Source organism: Brienomyrus brachyistius, chromosome 15, assembly GCF_023856365.1.
Source record: "Brienomyrus brachyistius isolate T26 chromosome 15, BBRACH_0.4, whole genome shotgun sequence".
Taxonomy (NCBI): domain Eukaryota; kingdom Metazoa; phylum Chordata; class Actinopteri; order Osteoglossiformes; family Mormyridae; genus Brienomyrus; species Brienomyrus brachyistius.
The window spans coordinates 21972275-21988727 of record NC_064547.1 but is presented as its reverse complement, the minus strand read 5'-3'; the positions used below and the strand labels follow the sequence as shown (position 1 = coordinate 21988727).

General features: G+C 45.9%; 1 protein-coding gene and 1 long non-coding RNA gene across 3 annotated transcripts in view; one reads left to right on the top strand and one right to left on the bottom strand.

Annotated features, from left to right (window-relative positions):
• gng7 (guanine nucleotide binding protein (G protein), gamma 7) overlaps window positions 1–16453 on the bottom strand; it is a 63622-nt gene that overhangs the window by 4611 nt on the left and 42558 nt on the right. Inside the window, exon 4 of the mRNA XM_048975799.1 lies at window positions 11–132. Coding sequence (XP_048831756.1) covers window positions 11–91 — 81 coding nt within the window. The 5' untranslated portion in view covers window positions 92–132. The remainder of the gene's footprint in view (window positions 1–10; window positions 133–16453) is intronic.
• Window positions 7800–11809, top strand: LOC125708344 (uncharacterized). 2 transcript variants are annotated; one of them, XR_007382448.1, is made up of 2 exons: window positions 7800–8675; window positions 11063–11809. It is a non-coding gene; the product is annotated as an uncharacterized LOC125708344 (long non-coding RNA). The 2 variants fall into 2 exon arrangements; XR_007382449.1 differs by lacking the exon at window positions 7800–8675 and adding an exon at window positions 8702–10209.

Below are 16453 nucleotides of genomic sequence, written 5' to 3'. Positions count from 1 at the left end.
AGCAGCGTACCTTGATGCGCTCGATTCCGGCCTCGATCCGCAGCTGCTCCACCAGCTTCCGGGCCTGTGCTATGTTGTTAGTTGTAGACATTCTTTGCCATCAGGTTCGCAAACCGAGAGGATGAGGAAAAGCTGTGAAGAGATGGAAAATTGGGAGAAACTGTGGGATATGAAAAATTACATCAGCCCAAAAGCTTTTCTATTGGGCTGTCCGTGGCACCAAGAAGAAAGCCTTTCACACAGTGGGGGTGGGGGTGGGGGGGGCACAGCAGGGATGAGGGCCCGTAGAACAATACAGAGGCTGGTGACGTCACTCAGCCTGACATCAGCTGACAAGCCACTTCAGGAGAAAACACTGCAATTAAAGGCAAACATCAAAAAAGAAGAGAGCTTCAGAGAGCTTAATTAGTAGCCGTGTTTGCTGGGGTATGACTGCAGTTCTCCACTGTAACTTGACTCCAAAGACATCTTTTTTGTTTGAAAATGCAGCACTTACAAAGGCCACACTGTGATACTCCACTCAGCATGTGGAACAAAAACAAAGCCAGTCATCGAATAGCAGTCTTACACATAACATAATATATGGCAGCAAGTCAAACAGACTAGGGCTGCCACTAACTATTTTTCTATAAATGAATCTATTGACTATTTTATCAATTGGTCGATTAATCTAAACGATTAAATTTCCTCCCGAAAATCTATTTGACTGTTTAAGTTCATTTTAGGGGCGGCATGGTGGTGCAGTGGTTAGCACTGTTGCCTCACACCTCTGGGACTCCAGGTTCAACTCACCATGCAAACTCCACATGTGTGTGGAGTTTGCATGTTCTCCCCATGTTGTCGTGGGGTTTCCTCCGGGTACTCCAGTTTCCCCCCACAGTCCAAAAACAAGCTGAGGCTAATTGGAGTTACTAAATTGCCTGTAGGAGTGCATCAGGGTATTTAACAGCAAAAAGGACAAAAGATATTAAATATCTTTCCATATTAATGGTAATTTAATAAATACGAATAGACAACACGGTGGTTTTGCCTATTCTGGGGATCTACAATAGTGCCTGTGTATTTTCTCTCCTGGTGCTCATGCATAGTGGTAGTGCCGTCGCATTTTGCAGTGTAAAGCCACCTTTTTATTTAGTGATAATTTTATTAAAATAATAAACGATGCATCGTTTATTAAATATTGATACTGGTGCATTGTCTCTCGGGGCCAGATGGGGCAAACAAACAAAGAAAACAAGGAAAGGGGGAAGGTTCTGAAAGAGCTTTGCGAATCCAGGGACGGTCAAATTCATAATATGACACCCTCGTGCTTTTCTTCAGATGGGCGGGACATTTAAAACAAATGGGATTTTCCGAAAGGGCCACTAACGGTCCTATGCTCTTAACTATGAACTAGGGAAGGAGAAAAAAAAAAAAACATCGAGAGAAATGTCAAGAAAAGATTAACGGGGAGGAGACACAGCTGCACGCGAGTTCATAATCATGTACGTGACATTCGTCACCATAAAAAAAGTGCCTGTGGGCTCAGGAGGAACATCTGGGCCACAAGGGAAAGCCGGGGATGAGTAAGGTGTGAGTGGGCCAGCTGGGCGAGCAGATGCCCTGGGGCGGTACGGGCGGGTCCCGATAACCCCGTGTTTTATTACATTAGGAGGCACGATGAAAGAAACAAATTAACTGCAGTGAGACCTTAAAGCCTTTTCAGGCAGGGAGCAGGAGGATCCTGGACCAGGGCGAGGTGCGGGATGTTTTACGGGCCAGGAGACAAACAGTTCCTTCTGGTGTGGAGCAAGATCTTTACGATCCTCTGGCACATCGCTGTAGATGTATTTTAATGTTTATTTCAAGCAAAATCACCTACGGTCGTAAATGTAACAAAGTAAGGGAGTTTTGTGGGTCACACACACAGTTTTGCAGTAATATATCAAAAAGACCACCCTGCTTTCTGCAACGTAACAGACTTGCTCTCACTGACCCCCCTCTCAAAGTTACAACCATGGCTGGTAACAGGTGTTTGCAATCCGTGCTGTGTCACTGGGACAGAGTCGACTGGTCGAGAAGAGTAACGGCCCACCGATGGCTGCGAGCTGAGGCCAACCAGCTGGTGATCCAGGCCACACTGTCCCGGGCGGCACAGCTGGAATGTAGCCGCACACAGCATGAGACATCACACACTGTTCCCTGGAACTCTCTCATCTGTCATGCGAACTGCCGTGCAAGGTAGTGCTCCGCTCTGCCATCCCGGCACTGCAGATTCCACAGAGGCCATTCCTGCAGCCTGCTCTATCACTAGGGAGGGTCTGGGACTTGGGGGGGGGGGGGGGGATGCCAGAGTCCTGTCAATCAGCCCATAAACGGGAGGAGGCACACGAGAGAGATCATCCTGCGGGATACCTCCTTCAGAGACTGCATACAGATACTCAGCCCATAAATGACAGGAGGCACACGAGAGAGATCATCCTGCGGGATACCTCCTTCAGAGACTGCACACAGATACTCAGCCCTTAAACGACAGGAGGCACACGAGAGAGATCATCCTGCGGGATACCGCCTTCAGAGACTGCACACAGATACTCAGCCCATAAACGACAGGAGGCACACGAGAGAGATCATCCTGCGGGATACCGCCTTCAGAGACTGCACACAGATACTCATCAGAAACAGCTATTAACATATAGCTGAAAAAGTAAAAAGAAGAAAGGTTTCTGCAGTAGCAATAAGAAACAAATCTAAGAATCTGGGTGTTGGCAGCTCTTCTGTAAAACCTGATTTGCTGTAAGTAGTAGAAATGAGAAGAGGTCGCCTGGCATGTGTATGTATTGGGCGCCGGCAGGCTCTGAGGGCACACAGAGTGCAGCGTCCGATATGTATGACGGTGCCTGTGTTTGCATGGGAGGCGTGACCCAGGTTCATTAGGGAGCGCCTGTCACTCCTCTGTCCTGCTTACGCAGGATCGACGCTTGTTTGTATGGGCTCAGCTGTTGTACCCTTAAGCGGCATGCTGAGTTGCTCCATTGAATCAACTTGCTAGAAAAATGGGCAACAACAGGGTAACTAAATGCAGTCACAACATGTTAAAAGAAAACCCAGTGACCCAGGAGAAAGCGAACCAGAACGAGGCTTCCTAATGTCTAGATACTGATGCCGTTAAAAAGGACTGTCCCTGGCCCCCTCCCCTCCCCGGCAGTGCTGCTGCAGGAGTTGGCACCCAGGCTACTGTTGGTGATCTCTGGGAGAGGGTGTTTCCCCGCATAGGGGGAAGCAGTGCTACAGGTTTCAGACCTTTTATCGATTATCCTTGTCACTTAAACGTGCCTGTCTTACCCTGGGCAACTTATGTGGGTTTCCTGAAAGGAGATTCCTGAATAGTTTTTATGAAAAGAGTGGGTGGAGAGGCATGCGTGTGCGTGTGTTAGGAACAGTACCTGCCTTCCAAGAATTTCCCCTCCCTCTTCCTTTACTTCAGTCCTGTTTACCCAGAAGAGTCAACACGAGCCAAGTTTCATTTAAAAAAAAAAGAAAACTGAAACTAAATTTGCACAAACTAAGCAACAAAACTACACAAAGGCAGCAGTAAGGAGCGTGCGAAAGGCACTCGACGCATTCAGTGAATGGCTGAGCGGCTGCATTAAATGCCATTGTTTGTGTGAGGAGCACAACATGCACACTGGCCCCAAATACGTGGGGACATGCCGCTGGATATCGGCGCTTTTATGCTCAGTCGCATGTCCGAGTGACTGCGGTCTCTCAGCTCACATAATATGGAGAGTTTCTGTTCTTACGATGGGAAAAGTGAAGCATTTACAGAAAGGGGAAGCGACATCCACGTGGGTGGGGGTGACTGGAGCGCTCCTGATAACTCTGAAAGGGCAAAATGACCCCCAAATGGCACGCGGCAAATATACAAATAAAGTACACCAGACACTTTATTATACGTGCTACTCACTCAAACACTACATATACACACGCGTATTACATTAATTATACTCGCTCAAGTAGGTATGCCCTACAACATTCTGTTACACTCTCTCAAATAGCTGCACTATATGCTATACTGCATTTATAATATATGCTATACTCACACAAATAACTTCACTATATGGCGTATGGCATTTATTTGTTATCAAAAAACTGCACCCACCGTCATACTAATTTTCACTTCAATAGCTGCACTATATACAGTATTACACTTGCTATACTCGTTCTAATAGCTGTACTCAACGCCTTACTGTAGTATGTGTAATATTCACTCAAACGGCTGCACGCTCATTATATCTGATATACCTAAGTATCTGTGCTTCACGTCATACTGTATGTACGCATTCTCACTTGCAGTTATGGCTTTAATACAAGATGTCAGATGTGTTTTTGTGTCGTGATGTTATTGTGTGCATTTCACCACTGGTTTGGCACTACGTTGTAAGGAATCTAGATGCTACTGACTTAGCTCAATGCTAATTCACCACTAATGATTCAACTCTGTTTCAGTGCAACCGCAAATCAACCTGCTGATTTAATACAGTGTCCGGATAATGAATGACATGGGGAAAATGTGTAAAACTTGCCGTTTTGCAAAAACAACATGTAATGGCCAAAGAACAAGACCCTGAATGACCAGGGCAGTTTCAGAAGAGATGACACGATGGCAGGTTTGCAAAATGCCTTACTGAAACGTGATGTGGAAAGCTATTTCACAAATGATCGCCGTCTGGGTTTACGGTAACCCTGGCCACAGGTCAGCTGCTTGCAGGGAAAAGAAATGATGCAACTAGCACTGGGAAGCAATGGGGGTAAACGGGGGGAGATACTGAGCAGCAGTTGAGCAAGAAGATCGTTGCCTGCGATCTGCAGATCGGATCACAAGCAGGCAGTTACAGACTGTCACACAGTCTTGCAGCTTTTTGCTTGGGGGGGGGGGGGTAGAAAACACTGCCCTGTCAGGTGCGCCTGGGGAATCTAAGGGCAGCCATAAACGAGACAGGAGTTAGGAGAGTGACGCTATGACCTGCGAATGTCATCTCCATTCACCAACACGAAGAGGCAGAGTAGTTTTCTACAAGCCAGTCAGCGGAGGGAACACTGCTCTCCAGCGAACACGAGACCTGCTCTCGTACTGCAGGAACACACGTCTAGCTATGCATATACACATACCATCCAGCTGTGTTTTGAAGGGCAGATGCATCATTAGGCAGTGGCGTGTTACACTGAATGGGCGGCCGCAGGAACATTAGCTGTGAGTACGAGGGGTCCCTTCCCCTGCAGACAGCTTTGCTCCACCAAGGTTCCTCTATGCCCTACAGGAGTGCTTACCATGATATGAGCTCCCAGAATGTACTAGTAGAGGCTGGATGCACCCGCATCAGCTCCAAACTCCAATGCAGACTTCAAAAGCATAGAATAAGTGCTTTAAAATTACTTCACGGTCACAAAAAAAAAACGGAATTCTCCACATAATGTCTCATAAATGGTACGACGTCCAAATGCCTATGCAAATACATTTAATTAGCTTGTCCATCAGCTGCTAGCCTTCATAATGCATACTTATGCAAATACTTTTATGCAAATCATGTTTATGTAGTAGCTTATGCAAATCGGGCCTTTGAGTACCGACTGCACTCGTGTCAGTTCATGCTCAGACGGATCCTGTGAAAGCAAGATGGTCCACGGTGCAAAAAACATCCCAGAAAGACAGAATATTTAAAAGAAAGGGTAAGAGTGGAGCATATCCCCTGTCTGCGTTAAGCGTATTGGCTGCTGTGACGAGGGAGGGTCCCACAGAAAGGCGTACAGCCCAGTGCTGCCCAGAAGCTAGGGACGCCAACCGCTAAGGGTCACGCTGCAGGGGGCGTCTGGGGGGCAGAGATCTGGGTTCACAGGTCACTGTCCACTCCACCTGTTTGTTAATGCAGTGTGACACTGTAACACCATTATGGGGGGTCTGCCCCCTCCCCCATGCCTGCCCACACTCCCTGCTGTAGAGGGAGGAGCAAATTTCCCACCCAGGGAATAGAAGAAGGGACACAAAGGGTTCACAGCAATGGTGGGAGATAAGAGGTTAAAAATCTGCTCTGGTGGGGGGGGGGGGACGGGGGTAGATTTATACAGAAATGTAAATGCCCAGCACAAGCCCTGGGGTGGGCAGGGTAGGAAGCAGGAAGCGTGCCCATCCAAATGTCCATTTCTCAGGCAAATGAGCAGACTGGGGGCTGTATCCCACTTGACCCTGTGCTGAGCACTGTGATTGGGGGGAAAAGATGAAATGAGGAGAAATGGAGTGAGTGGGGAGAGTGTGCACGGGCTAACACAGTCACGCAGCGTGGCCAGGCTGATCACATGGCTTTGCATGCCTCGCATGGGGACCTGTAAGGACCCTGCCCGTGCCCCAGTGAATGCTGACCTTTTTCTTACAAATTTCGTGGCTGACTTTGCTTCCTGTGAAAGAATGTGAGGAAAAGGGGATAGTAGGTAGGTGTGTGTGTGTGTGTGTGTGTGTGAGGGGGACGTTTACCTGGCACCATGGAGCACTCCCCCCTCCCCATATTTAATGAAGCTGCTGTCCTCTTCCCCAGTGAGGAATGCTCTTCCTTTCCCAGGCCAGCGACGGGACACCACCCAGACCAAGCACCCCCCTCCCCTTCCCAATAATTAACTCCCAGAGACACATGAGCAGACTCCCCCCGCTCTCACTGCCCACCTACTCGAGCAGGCCCAGCTGCATGTTGATTCTGTGGAACTGTGGACGGGTGAAGTGCAAGAGATTAGACACAACATACTGTTCATTCAAACAGCAGTGGGAATCAGGTCATGTGAGTAAGATACAGCATGTTCACTGAAAAAACCAGCAGCCTAAATGAGGGACAGGACCGCTTTTGGAAACAGGGGAATGCAGAGGATGTGTCGCAGGGTGCTGAGCCCAGTTCTGCCAGCCTGCTGGACACCTTCCAGTGCCCCTTCCGTGATGCGGGGAAGCGCGGCAGGAAGCAGAACGAAGAGCTGCAGGGGCTCTACAGCAGGAAAGTAGTTACCGGGCAGAAGCGTCCTGCCCTGGACGCACAGGCCATGCGCGCTAAACACCAGCCAGGTGGGATACAAATGGCCTCGCGCCTCCAAGCTGTGCTGAACTTGGAGAACATAAACCTAAACTGTGCAAAGGAAAGGAAACCACAAAATCGCACAAGTGCTTCATAAAGTGATGGGGATCATCATCCTGCCTTGTTTTGCACTTGTTATTTCTTGGAAAAAAGCAGCCCTTGTTGAGTCACTTTGATTATAAATAGAGGTTAAAAAGCAGCATGGTCTGACTGTTAGGGAAAATCCCCCCCTATTTGTTTATCTGGCTTTCATAAGCGACCACGCCAGCACAGGCTCTTCAGCAGTCTTCTCACCATAAATGGAGAACAGCACCTTCATGTGATGGCTTATCACAAGTAGTGACAAAGAGGTCAGTGAAGACTTTCGCTCACAGCCTGACGGTGATGTCAGCCCTCACAGAGCCCCCTTTCTGTCACTTGCACGGCAGCGGCAGCCCTTGGCTGGCTGCTTCTCTGGGGCTTGGCCCAGCTGAAGGAAATAAACGCTGACATCAGTGTGACTGTGGAGACAATACCCACAGTTTCCGGCGCACGCTGCTTACTCCACCTCCCCGTGACTTTCCGGGAAGCTGTGGGAGCCGCTGCCGGAAAGCTGCAAGGACCTGACGGTCAGATGATCTAATGTTGGCTGAGAGCGGGCCCAGTGCCGAGGTGAGCGGAGCATGGTGGTGGTGGGGGGGGGGGGGGGGGGGGGTTTGCTGGGAGGAGTTCAAAGGGGGCAGAGCCCCGTCACGTGGGAAAGGGGTCTCCAGGCTAGTAGCAGTCACGGTTTCCCATGGTCACGTGTGGGCCGGTTCAGTCGAGAAGGCGATGTACTAAAAACAGCAGCAAAAGCACTTGGCACTACATGGGACTTCCAGCAAAATTATTCAGTCTATCCTGCAGCACAATGCTGACATGATTCCACAAGCCAACAGAACACTAAGTGACAATCCACGGTGTTCTGCAACGCTGTCAATCGTGCCACTTTCAAGCTGCACCCTGCGACCTGCCATGATTTCTACTTCAGTCTTGTAGACAAAGGTTTTGACACCATTTGCGTGTTTGTCCCTATGGAAAAGCGGTTTTCCAAAAAAAAAACAAAAAAACACAGCCGCTACATTAATGAGAACAGACCAAAACGGAGCATTCCCAGTCTATAGCCTTCAATATCATCTGCTATATTGCGCAGCATTGTAGATATGGCCTGGAGAGCATCAGACCATGAGTTGCTAAGTGCAGGCGCTCAGAAAAACTGAAAAAGATCGACAAGGCCATCCGACTTCCAAGAAATGACATGGAGAGTATAATCAAGGAAGAGTTCAAGGAAAATGTCAGAAACGAATTTGTCATACTGCACCTACTTGAGGAACTGCGCTAAGAAATTAAGGAAGGTAAAGAGGAACCTGACAAAAGTTTGACCAAAACGAAAGAGCCAAAAAAACACAGTGGGTAACAGAAGATTCAGTGGAAATTCACAATAAGGAGAAAAGACCTTTTAAAAGTTCCGAATTGCAAAAGACAAGAGCAATACTGTAAAAGCTCCTGCAAAGCCACTGAAGAAGGAAATTAACTAGGAAAAACAAGGGCTGTACAAAAGTCCCGGTAATTATTATAATTTACTTACGTTGACACGTACGAGTAACATGGTAACATGCGTTCGTAAGATGAATGCCCGGAAGAGGGTAAAGTGAGGATGCAGGCAGCTGGCACAAGGGAGGCAGCGCGAATAGTTTAGTTCATTCGGTTTGTTAACTTATCAGCCGAAATCTCCCCTTCTGTTACATTTGAGAGTGTGCGTGGATATACAAGTGTTGCATTACAGAAAACTTTTATTATTAGTTACTTGCGCACTTACCGATAACTGCATTACTTCCCTGAGTTGTGGAAGCGGTATTTAATTGTAATTCCCCGATTCCGTTAATACTACATCGTTTAAATTATTCCTGTTTATATTGGCATGTACATTTAATTCGCGAGTGTGTTGAGTTATATAATTTGCCTTTCGTGTTACCAGCAGCAATGTGCAGTCGCTAATTGAGTATGTTATAGAGTGTAAGATTGATTCGCATTATGGGATGTATTGCATTGGATTCATTAGGTGAGAATATAATCCTCATTATGTTGATGTTACTGTTTAATTTAAGTTTGTATTCATTTTAGAACCACACTCATGGATATTTATGCATATGTACTTATGTTCCTGGGTTCTACATATAATCCCACTGCAAGTAAATAACTAAGGACTGGACAATGGTGTCTGACTCTTCCTACTAAGTCTAGTACGTCTTCACAGTCCTGACCGACTGGCCGCAGCATTTCTGCATCACCTGGACCAAGTTTTATTGAGGTTAAGTCACCCTACAGTTCAAGGGCAGTTTTTGATTGAAAATGAAACAGGTGTGAGGAATACACTGGAGTGCTCAATAGCAAAGACCTCAAAAACCAAGACAGAGGTTAGCCCAGATCAGGCCAGGGAATAGATGGTATCCCAAAAGATATATTTCAAGCAATATAAGAAGCATTGAAGTGTTGACCAAATTATGCCAACAAATAAAAAAAAAACAGCCCCTGACAGATTAGAATAGATTTCTATTCTGATACCAAAGAAAGGAGATCTGAGAATACACAAACTCATATGATTTTCCTCATATTAAATTTCAAATAGATTATGATTAAGATCTTTCTACGCAGATCAGAACTCTATAGAAAGAGACTCACATTATGTACAGACTGAAGTCTGGAAATGCCGAAAAACAGGAGACATTTCAAAGTACAATGGATAATTTATACAAACAAATAAAATCCAAGGAATACCAACAAGAGATTACAAAGAGCCTTTGCTGATTGTAACATAACCTTTGATTGTGTTGACCATGTCAAACTGTGGAATGCTTCCAGGAAAAAGAATGTACCAGAGCAGGTTATTGTCTTTGTAGCAAAGTGGGAAGTTTGGATCAGTTTGCGTTTGATTGGCTCATCTCAGTCCTGGGAGGTGTTTAGTCTCTAAAATAAAGCGGGCGGCGTGGTAGGAATAGCACTGGTGCCGGAGGCAGATGGGTGAGCGCGCAGTGTGGTCAATTGGCGCACTCTCCACCGTCCCAAAGAAACTGAAGCGGAGTACGCTGGGGATTCGGCAGTAAGTGTAATACGCGCGTGGGGGATGCTGTGTTGTATTGCCAGTAAGCTCCTTTTACTAAAGATCGCCCTGCAATTACAAAATTACCAACATTAAGTAGCTCATTTACTTGTAGTCGGACAGATGGTGAAGGCAGCTCCAGTGTTTGTAAAGTACAATCCCGTTATAATGGAATTTAAAGGGACTGTTGTATCCAAAGTCCATTATATCCAGAGTTGCAGTATGTCCAGAACACAGCTACAGGACACCATTCACTCATGTCACACCGCAGCAGACACACTTGTGGTTTAGATTATTATATTGTACATGTAGTAATCCAACTTTACCTGATTTTTGTTTAGTATATATGGTCTATAGGTGCTTACTGCATCCCTCCAACTGCGAGCGGCATCTGCAGACATACAGCGTGCCTGGTGATGGACAGCCACACAGACCAATCAGTGTTGCCTGCTGTTACGCCATGCCTATTTATAGAACGTGACTATTAATAATTCCGGTATCTGCGCTGGATATCACCAACACGCCACGCGCCTTGTAGGCAGAGCCTGTATGTCCATTATAGCCAAACAAAATTATAGCTAAAAGCGGCCCTGGGGACCAAATTGTTTCTCCGTTATAAGCAAAATTCTGTTATATGCAAATCCGTTATATCCAATGCTTTTTCTGCATGTTATTAAAGGTGCACGGCCGGGACCAGTGGACCTCGTCCATTATAGACGATATTCCACTATATGCGAGTCCATTATAACTGAATTATACTGTATAGTCATCCATGCCTGCAGTAGGTAGTTCTGACATTAGTGGGATTTATTCAGCATTTAGTGTGACCCTTAACCACTATGATATATTACAGGTTTACCGGTGGAAGTGGACATCGTTGCTGTTTTGTCAGTCACGCTATCAACACAACGACGTACTCTGTGGATCGTCTGGGTACACTGGGCTGTTTGACTCGATCAGCGTTGGTACGGTGGGGTAGCCCAGCGCGAATCAGCAGTACCCATCTATTCATCGCATTGTGCCTGGCCAATAGGCTGCCTGAAGTTTTTCTTTATTTGGGTTTAATTTGGGTTGATTGGTTACTGGATGGAGTGATTTCATTTAATTTTTGTTTCTTTGATGTTGCGTTTACTCTGATTTATTGTTTTGCTTATTTGGTTATTATATATTTCGTTGGAGTGTTTTGTTTTTCTTCTTTATGATTTTTGGACGTCTCAGTAATGGACACTAAGGCGCAGGGAAGTGTACTGCTGTTTTAACCCCCTGTCTTGTCTTCCTGCTTGTGTTTCAGGGCTAGTACCTTAGAGCCGCAAGAGCAGAGTCTTCCCTACTGGTGGTGGTGAATTTCACTTTTGTGCATGTGCAGTGCAGGTCACCGACATTAGCCCACTGAGCATGTGTGTGCTTGCCTGTGTGTGTGTGATCACGAGAGTGTTTATGGAGGTCCCGCTTGTGGCGAGTCCCTTGTCCATCTGGCAGTTGATACCCTTTATCTTGCTTAGTCCACAACATTGGTGCCTCAGTTTGATGCTTTCTACTTATTGTGTTAAGCATAGAATTACTATTCTCATTTATATGTAATAAAATAATTTTTTATCAATTCATGTCTCTGGCCCCTTCAGATGACTGAAATGTGTGCTTGGTTACTATTCGTAAGAGATTTTGGGTAACATCACAGTATTTCACCGGGGGAAACGTCCCCCTGAGTGACGTAGTCGGCTATTCATTGGGTAGGGTATTGCAGTCCACTCCAATGCATCTTCATGAAGAATCTCTACTCTGGACCGGGAGTGACAAACATGGCAGAATATGGAGAAATTGAAGGTTCTGAGATAAGGAAGTGAAAGAAGAAAGTGAAAAGATGGGACTACAACCAAATGTAAAGAAAACGAAAGGCTTTGACCACAGGAGCATCAGTAAATTTCAGGGCACCTATCCACTGCACCAGGTGCCATACTTTTGGTAATTGAAAAAAAAGTGCCAAAAATACGGTACTTCGAGGTATTGGTTTTCCACTGGCGCAAAAACTGGTACTGGTGCTGAATGACAACACAAGACGACGTGCGGTATTTTGTACTGAATTCGAAAAATGCCTGTAATAGGACTGGATGATGTGCAATATTAATACCAACATCGCATGTTATGCACATGCAATTCTTACATCGCTAGTCAGATTAAGATCAGGCTTTTCCATAAATTCAGTTTAGTACAGATATTATAGCACAGGTTTTTGTTTCGCTGAAACATTTTTACCATGTCACAGGAGAAGAATCTAGCAAGCTTTGCAATTTTAATGATTATTCCTTTTCAAGATAAACTAGCATACATTTTAAACCAGCAGCTTGAAGTTCACCTCCACTGTTTTGCATAAGCGCTGCATGTGTTCCCCTAAGACATTAATTATTTTCATCTTTGCTCTTTAAGGGAGCTTTTCCACCGCACCAAGTACCGTACTTGTGGTACTTACCCCTTTCCCGTTTCTTCGGTACCAAAAGCTCCAATACCAAACATGTCTAACCAGCTGAGGTACTTCAGGGTGGGACTTGGGACACTTTTTGGCAATTGGTTATGCAAATAGCCTGCCTCTAAACACAAGACAGCCACAATCTTAAAGAAAAAAAAAGTGATTTGGTCGGAAGAACAGATTCAACAAAAAGATCAGGATGGCTTGGCAAGAAATTTAAGAAGTATTGTGTTTAGTAAGACAGCACACCGAATACAACGTGATTCTGTTAGAAATATAGTGACCTGATTTTGTTGTCAAAAAATAGAGGTAATTATAAAGCAGGAGTTCATAAATTTGTCCCAGACCTGTTTAGGAGTGATTTACAAAGCAAGAATGAAAATGATGATGATTGTGTTGGAGAACGCATGCAGTGAAGGTAAACTTTAAACATATTAGATAATGAATAAAAGGAATAATAATTAAATTTGAAAAGCTTTTTTTTTTTTCCTGACAGAGTAAAAATATTTTGGCGAAACTGAAACTCCCTGTGCTAGAACGTCCATACAGAACTGAAACCATGGAATAGCCTGACCTTAATCTAGCAGACTAGTGATGTAAGAACTGCATGTGCACAGCATGCGATGTTGGTATTAATATCGCACATCAGCCAACCCTACAATATACCACAGCCATTTCTCGTACAAAATACCCGGCCTCATGTCCTGATGTCATTAGGTGCCGGTTCCAGTTTTTTCTTCAGTGGAAAACCAACACTGCGCCCTAAATCACTCCTAGACGAGTTATTGGGAAATTTATAGTACCAAAATGTACCCCAGTTGATTTGCTACTGTGTGCCCGTGGGAGTTTAACTTACAGAAAAATTCTGAAGGTAGAACAAAAAAATGATTGGTTCAGAGAGATAACCAATCAGATTGTAGAGGAGGTAGGTCCAAGACATCTGATTATAGAGGAGGTGGAACCAACCAATGTGAATGGTTATCTCTCTGAAGCGTTTTTCGTTCTGCCCTCAAATAATTTTTGTGCAAGTAAAACTCCCATAAGCACTTTGCGTACTGGTACTGAGCTGGAAGTTAATGGAAAAGGGAAAGTACCAAAAATACTGTATCAAAAGTACAGCACCTGGTGTAGTGGCGAAGCACCCTTCCTGTCGATTAGAGAGATTATAGACAGCTTGTGCCATCTCGGAACAATAAAGGATATAGCAGCCAAGAAGAAGAAGAAGAAAAAACAACTACAAAAGCACCAATGTACCCCTCAGAGCAGAGGACTATGGTATTTTCCATGACTATTTATGGATGTGAAAGCTGTACAGTAAAGAAGCAGGATAGGAAAATTACTTTGAAGATATCTTTGGTGCTGTGGAAGAATATCATGAACCACAAGCAAAACAAACAAGAGGATTCCTGATCAAATCTACTTCACTTGAAGCACTACTGGCTAGACTAAGGCAGTCTTATTATGGGCATATTACTAGAAGTGGATTGGAAAAGAATATAGTGGCTGGAAAAGTTGAAGATAAAAAGAACAACCAGCAGCAACAAAACAATGATCAGGCTTTTGGGAACCCTGAAGAGCCATACAGAAGACAGGACATTCTGGAGTAATACTGTCTAAATGGTCGCCAGGAGTCCACATTCCCTTCATAATAATAATCAGCAGCCTTGGAGAGTCTCCTTTTAGATTTGGAATTATTAGCTAAATTAACTGATGTTCTAGCATATTATTAAAATGTTTTTTTTTTTTTTATAATTATTTGCACATGCCAAAGGCACTTCTAGGTACCTCTGCAATCTGCACTGCGGTATCAATCAGCAATACATAGTACATGAGATTGTAAATCACAACCGTGCAGTATGTATATGGCTTTTTTTTTATACTAATGACGGGGACTTGGGCACTGTGAGCACCACTCTGGGGCTGAGAGCGAGCCGTGTACAGATCAGTGTCTGACCAGCCTGTTGCCGTGGGGTGACCCGGGGCACACAAAAGCACACGTGGAAATTTTAAAACCAGCCATGACTTCATACAGCAAATTCGTTGACTGGCCCCCAAAATCCCATCCAGAGACAGCAAGCTACATGCTCGTCTGGATATAGAGTCAGGGTTTGCCTCGGGGGGGGTGTTGTCCCAGACTCACCACAGACTGTTCAGGCACGCGGGATACGACTGCCAAAGCACTCCCTGACACTCAGGACGGGGGCACTGAGGCCATCGCCTAGCAGGAAATGAAGTGGCTCTTTTTACTGAAACATTAATAAAATATACGAATACCAGGGCACACCTGATGCCACATACAAACTTCTGCTGTTGACTCCACCTGGCGAGCCAGTCCCCTTCATAGGAGGGAGGCAGAGCAGCCCGACAGTGCCACCCCTCCCTCAAACACAGAGCACATAGCCCAGTCCTAAAACAGGCGGAGAGCCGCGTTTAAAACATAACACAAAACTCATTATGTTGCACGCACGCATGCTTAGCGGATAACAAGTTCTTGATTAATTGAGAACACCAACTCCCTGAAAGAGTTTGGATCGTGTTCCCGTCAGAAATTACCCCCCTCCCCCCCACCACCACCACCAATAAACGATATGCTGGCTGGGTCAAACTGTTCTGGCACATGTCAGACAGAACAACTCAACTTCATTCTTGGGAAAAGTCGAAAGATAACGGAGAAACCAGACTGAGGCATACTGGTGCATCCTGAAGCAAGGCTAAGAATCACACCGACCGAACCTGTTTCCCACCACAGGGAGGAACAGTAACAAAAGCTTTGAAGGCTGGTTTCTGCAGGAGCTGGGAGAGAAGCAGAATCCCAGGGGTTTAAGGTGCTGTGTGCTTCTGCCAATCACACAGGTCAATAAAAACGCTTGGAGAAACGTTGCTGAATAGAGTCATCATAGTGTAACTAAACACTCAAGTGGCTAAATGGAATGGGAGAGCAAACAGCGACGGTTCCCAAGCAGCGCTGTTCCCAGAACGTTCTCCGAGACTCTGCTCCCAGTCTCTGTCTCTCCCCTACTCTCTCACAGCCTGCCGTCATGCGATACTTGGCGCATTTCCTGCGCTCCCACACACTTCACACACAAATTAGTCTAACCCTCCCGGAGGCTGCTAGGAGACACGGGAAAGGAAACAAAGCCGCAAAGTCTCTCATACCGACAGGCACGAAAACCGCACCGTTTTCTTGGGGCGCAGAAACTGCTCCTAGTCTTTGATGGCATTCAGGAAGCCGTGGACGACTAGGAGGACCCCAGGGCACTTGTCTTGAAACGGACCTTGCAGGAGGATACAACGGACTGCGGGGCTGGGGCTTGGGAACAACAGACCTCAGACAGGCCCTGGGGCACGCCTGACAGGTCCAGGAGCGAGGAAGCTAATGGAAGGTAATGAAGGCTAATGTGGGGAAGCGCTCACTCGGTGGTGCGCAGTCTATCAGGCCCCCTCCTGTGCGCACAGCCACCCTAGTGCAGCAATGTGAGAAAATCTCCCTCTTCTCTCCCACACCAACAGCCCACCAAACCATCCCATCCCCCAGGCTTACTTCCTGTCCTGGCTTACTTGGCAGCTATAGGGATAAGAGGCGCTATATAGAGTCCCTCCAACAGTGAGCATAGCATATGAGAGTCTAATGCATTATGTTACCCTTACAGCTCAGCTGCAATGTCTCTAGTGTTTGCAGGAAAAGGAGCGTTAGGTATCGAGTGTGGGATGGGGGGGTGTTTTAAACAAGGGGCAGTATCAGGTACTCCACCGGCACTAAAACCCCGTACACAGTGAGTA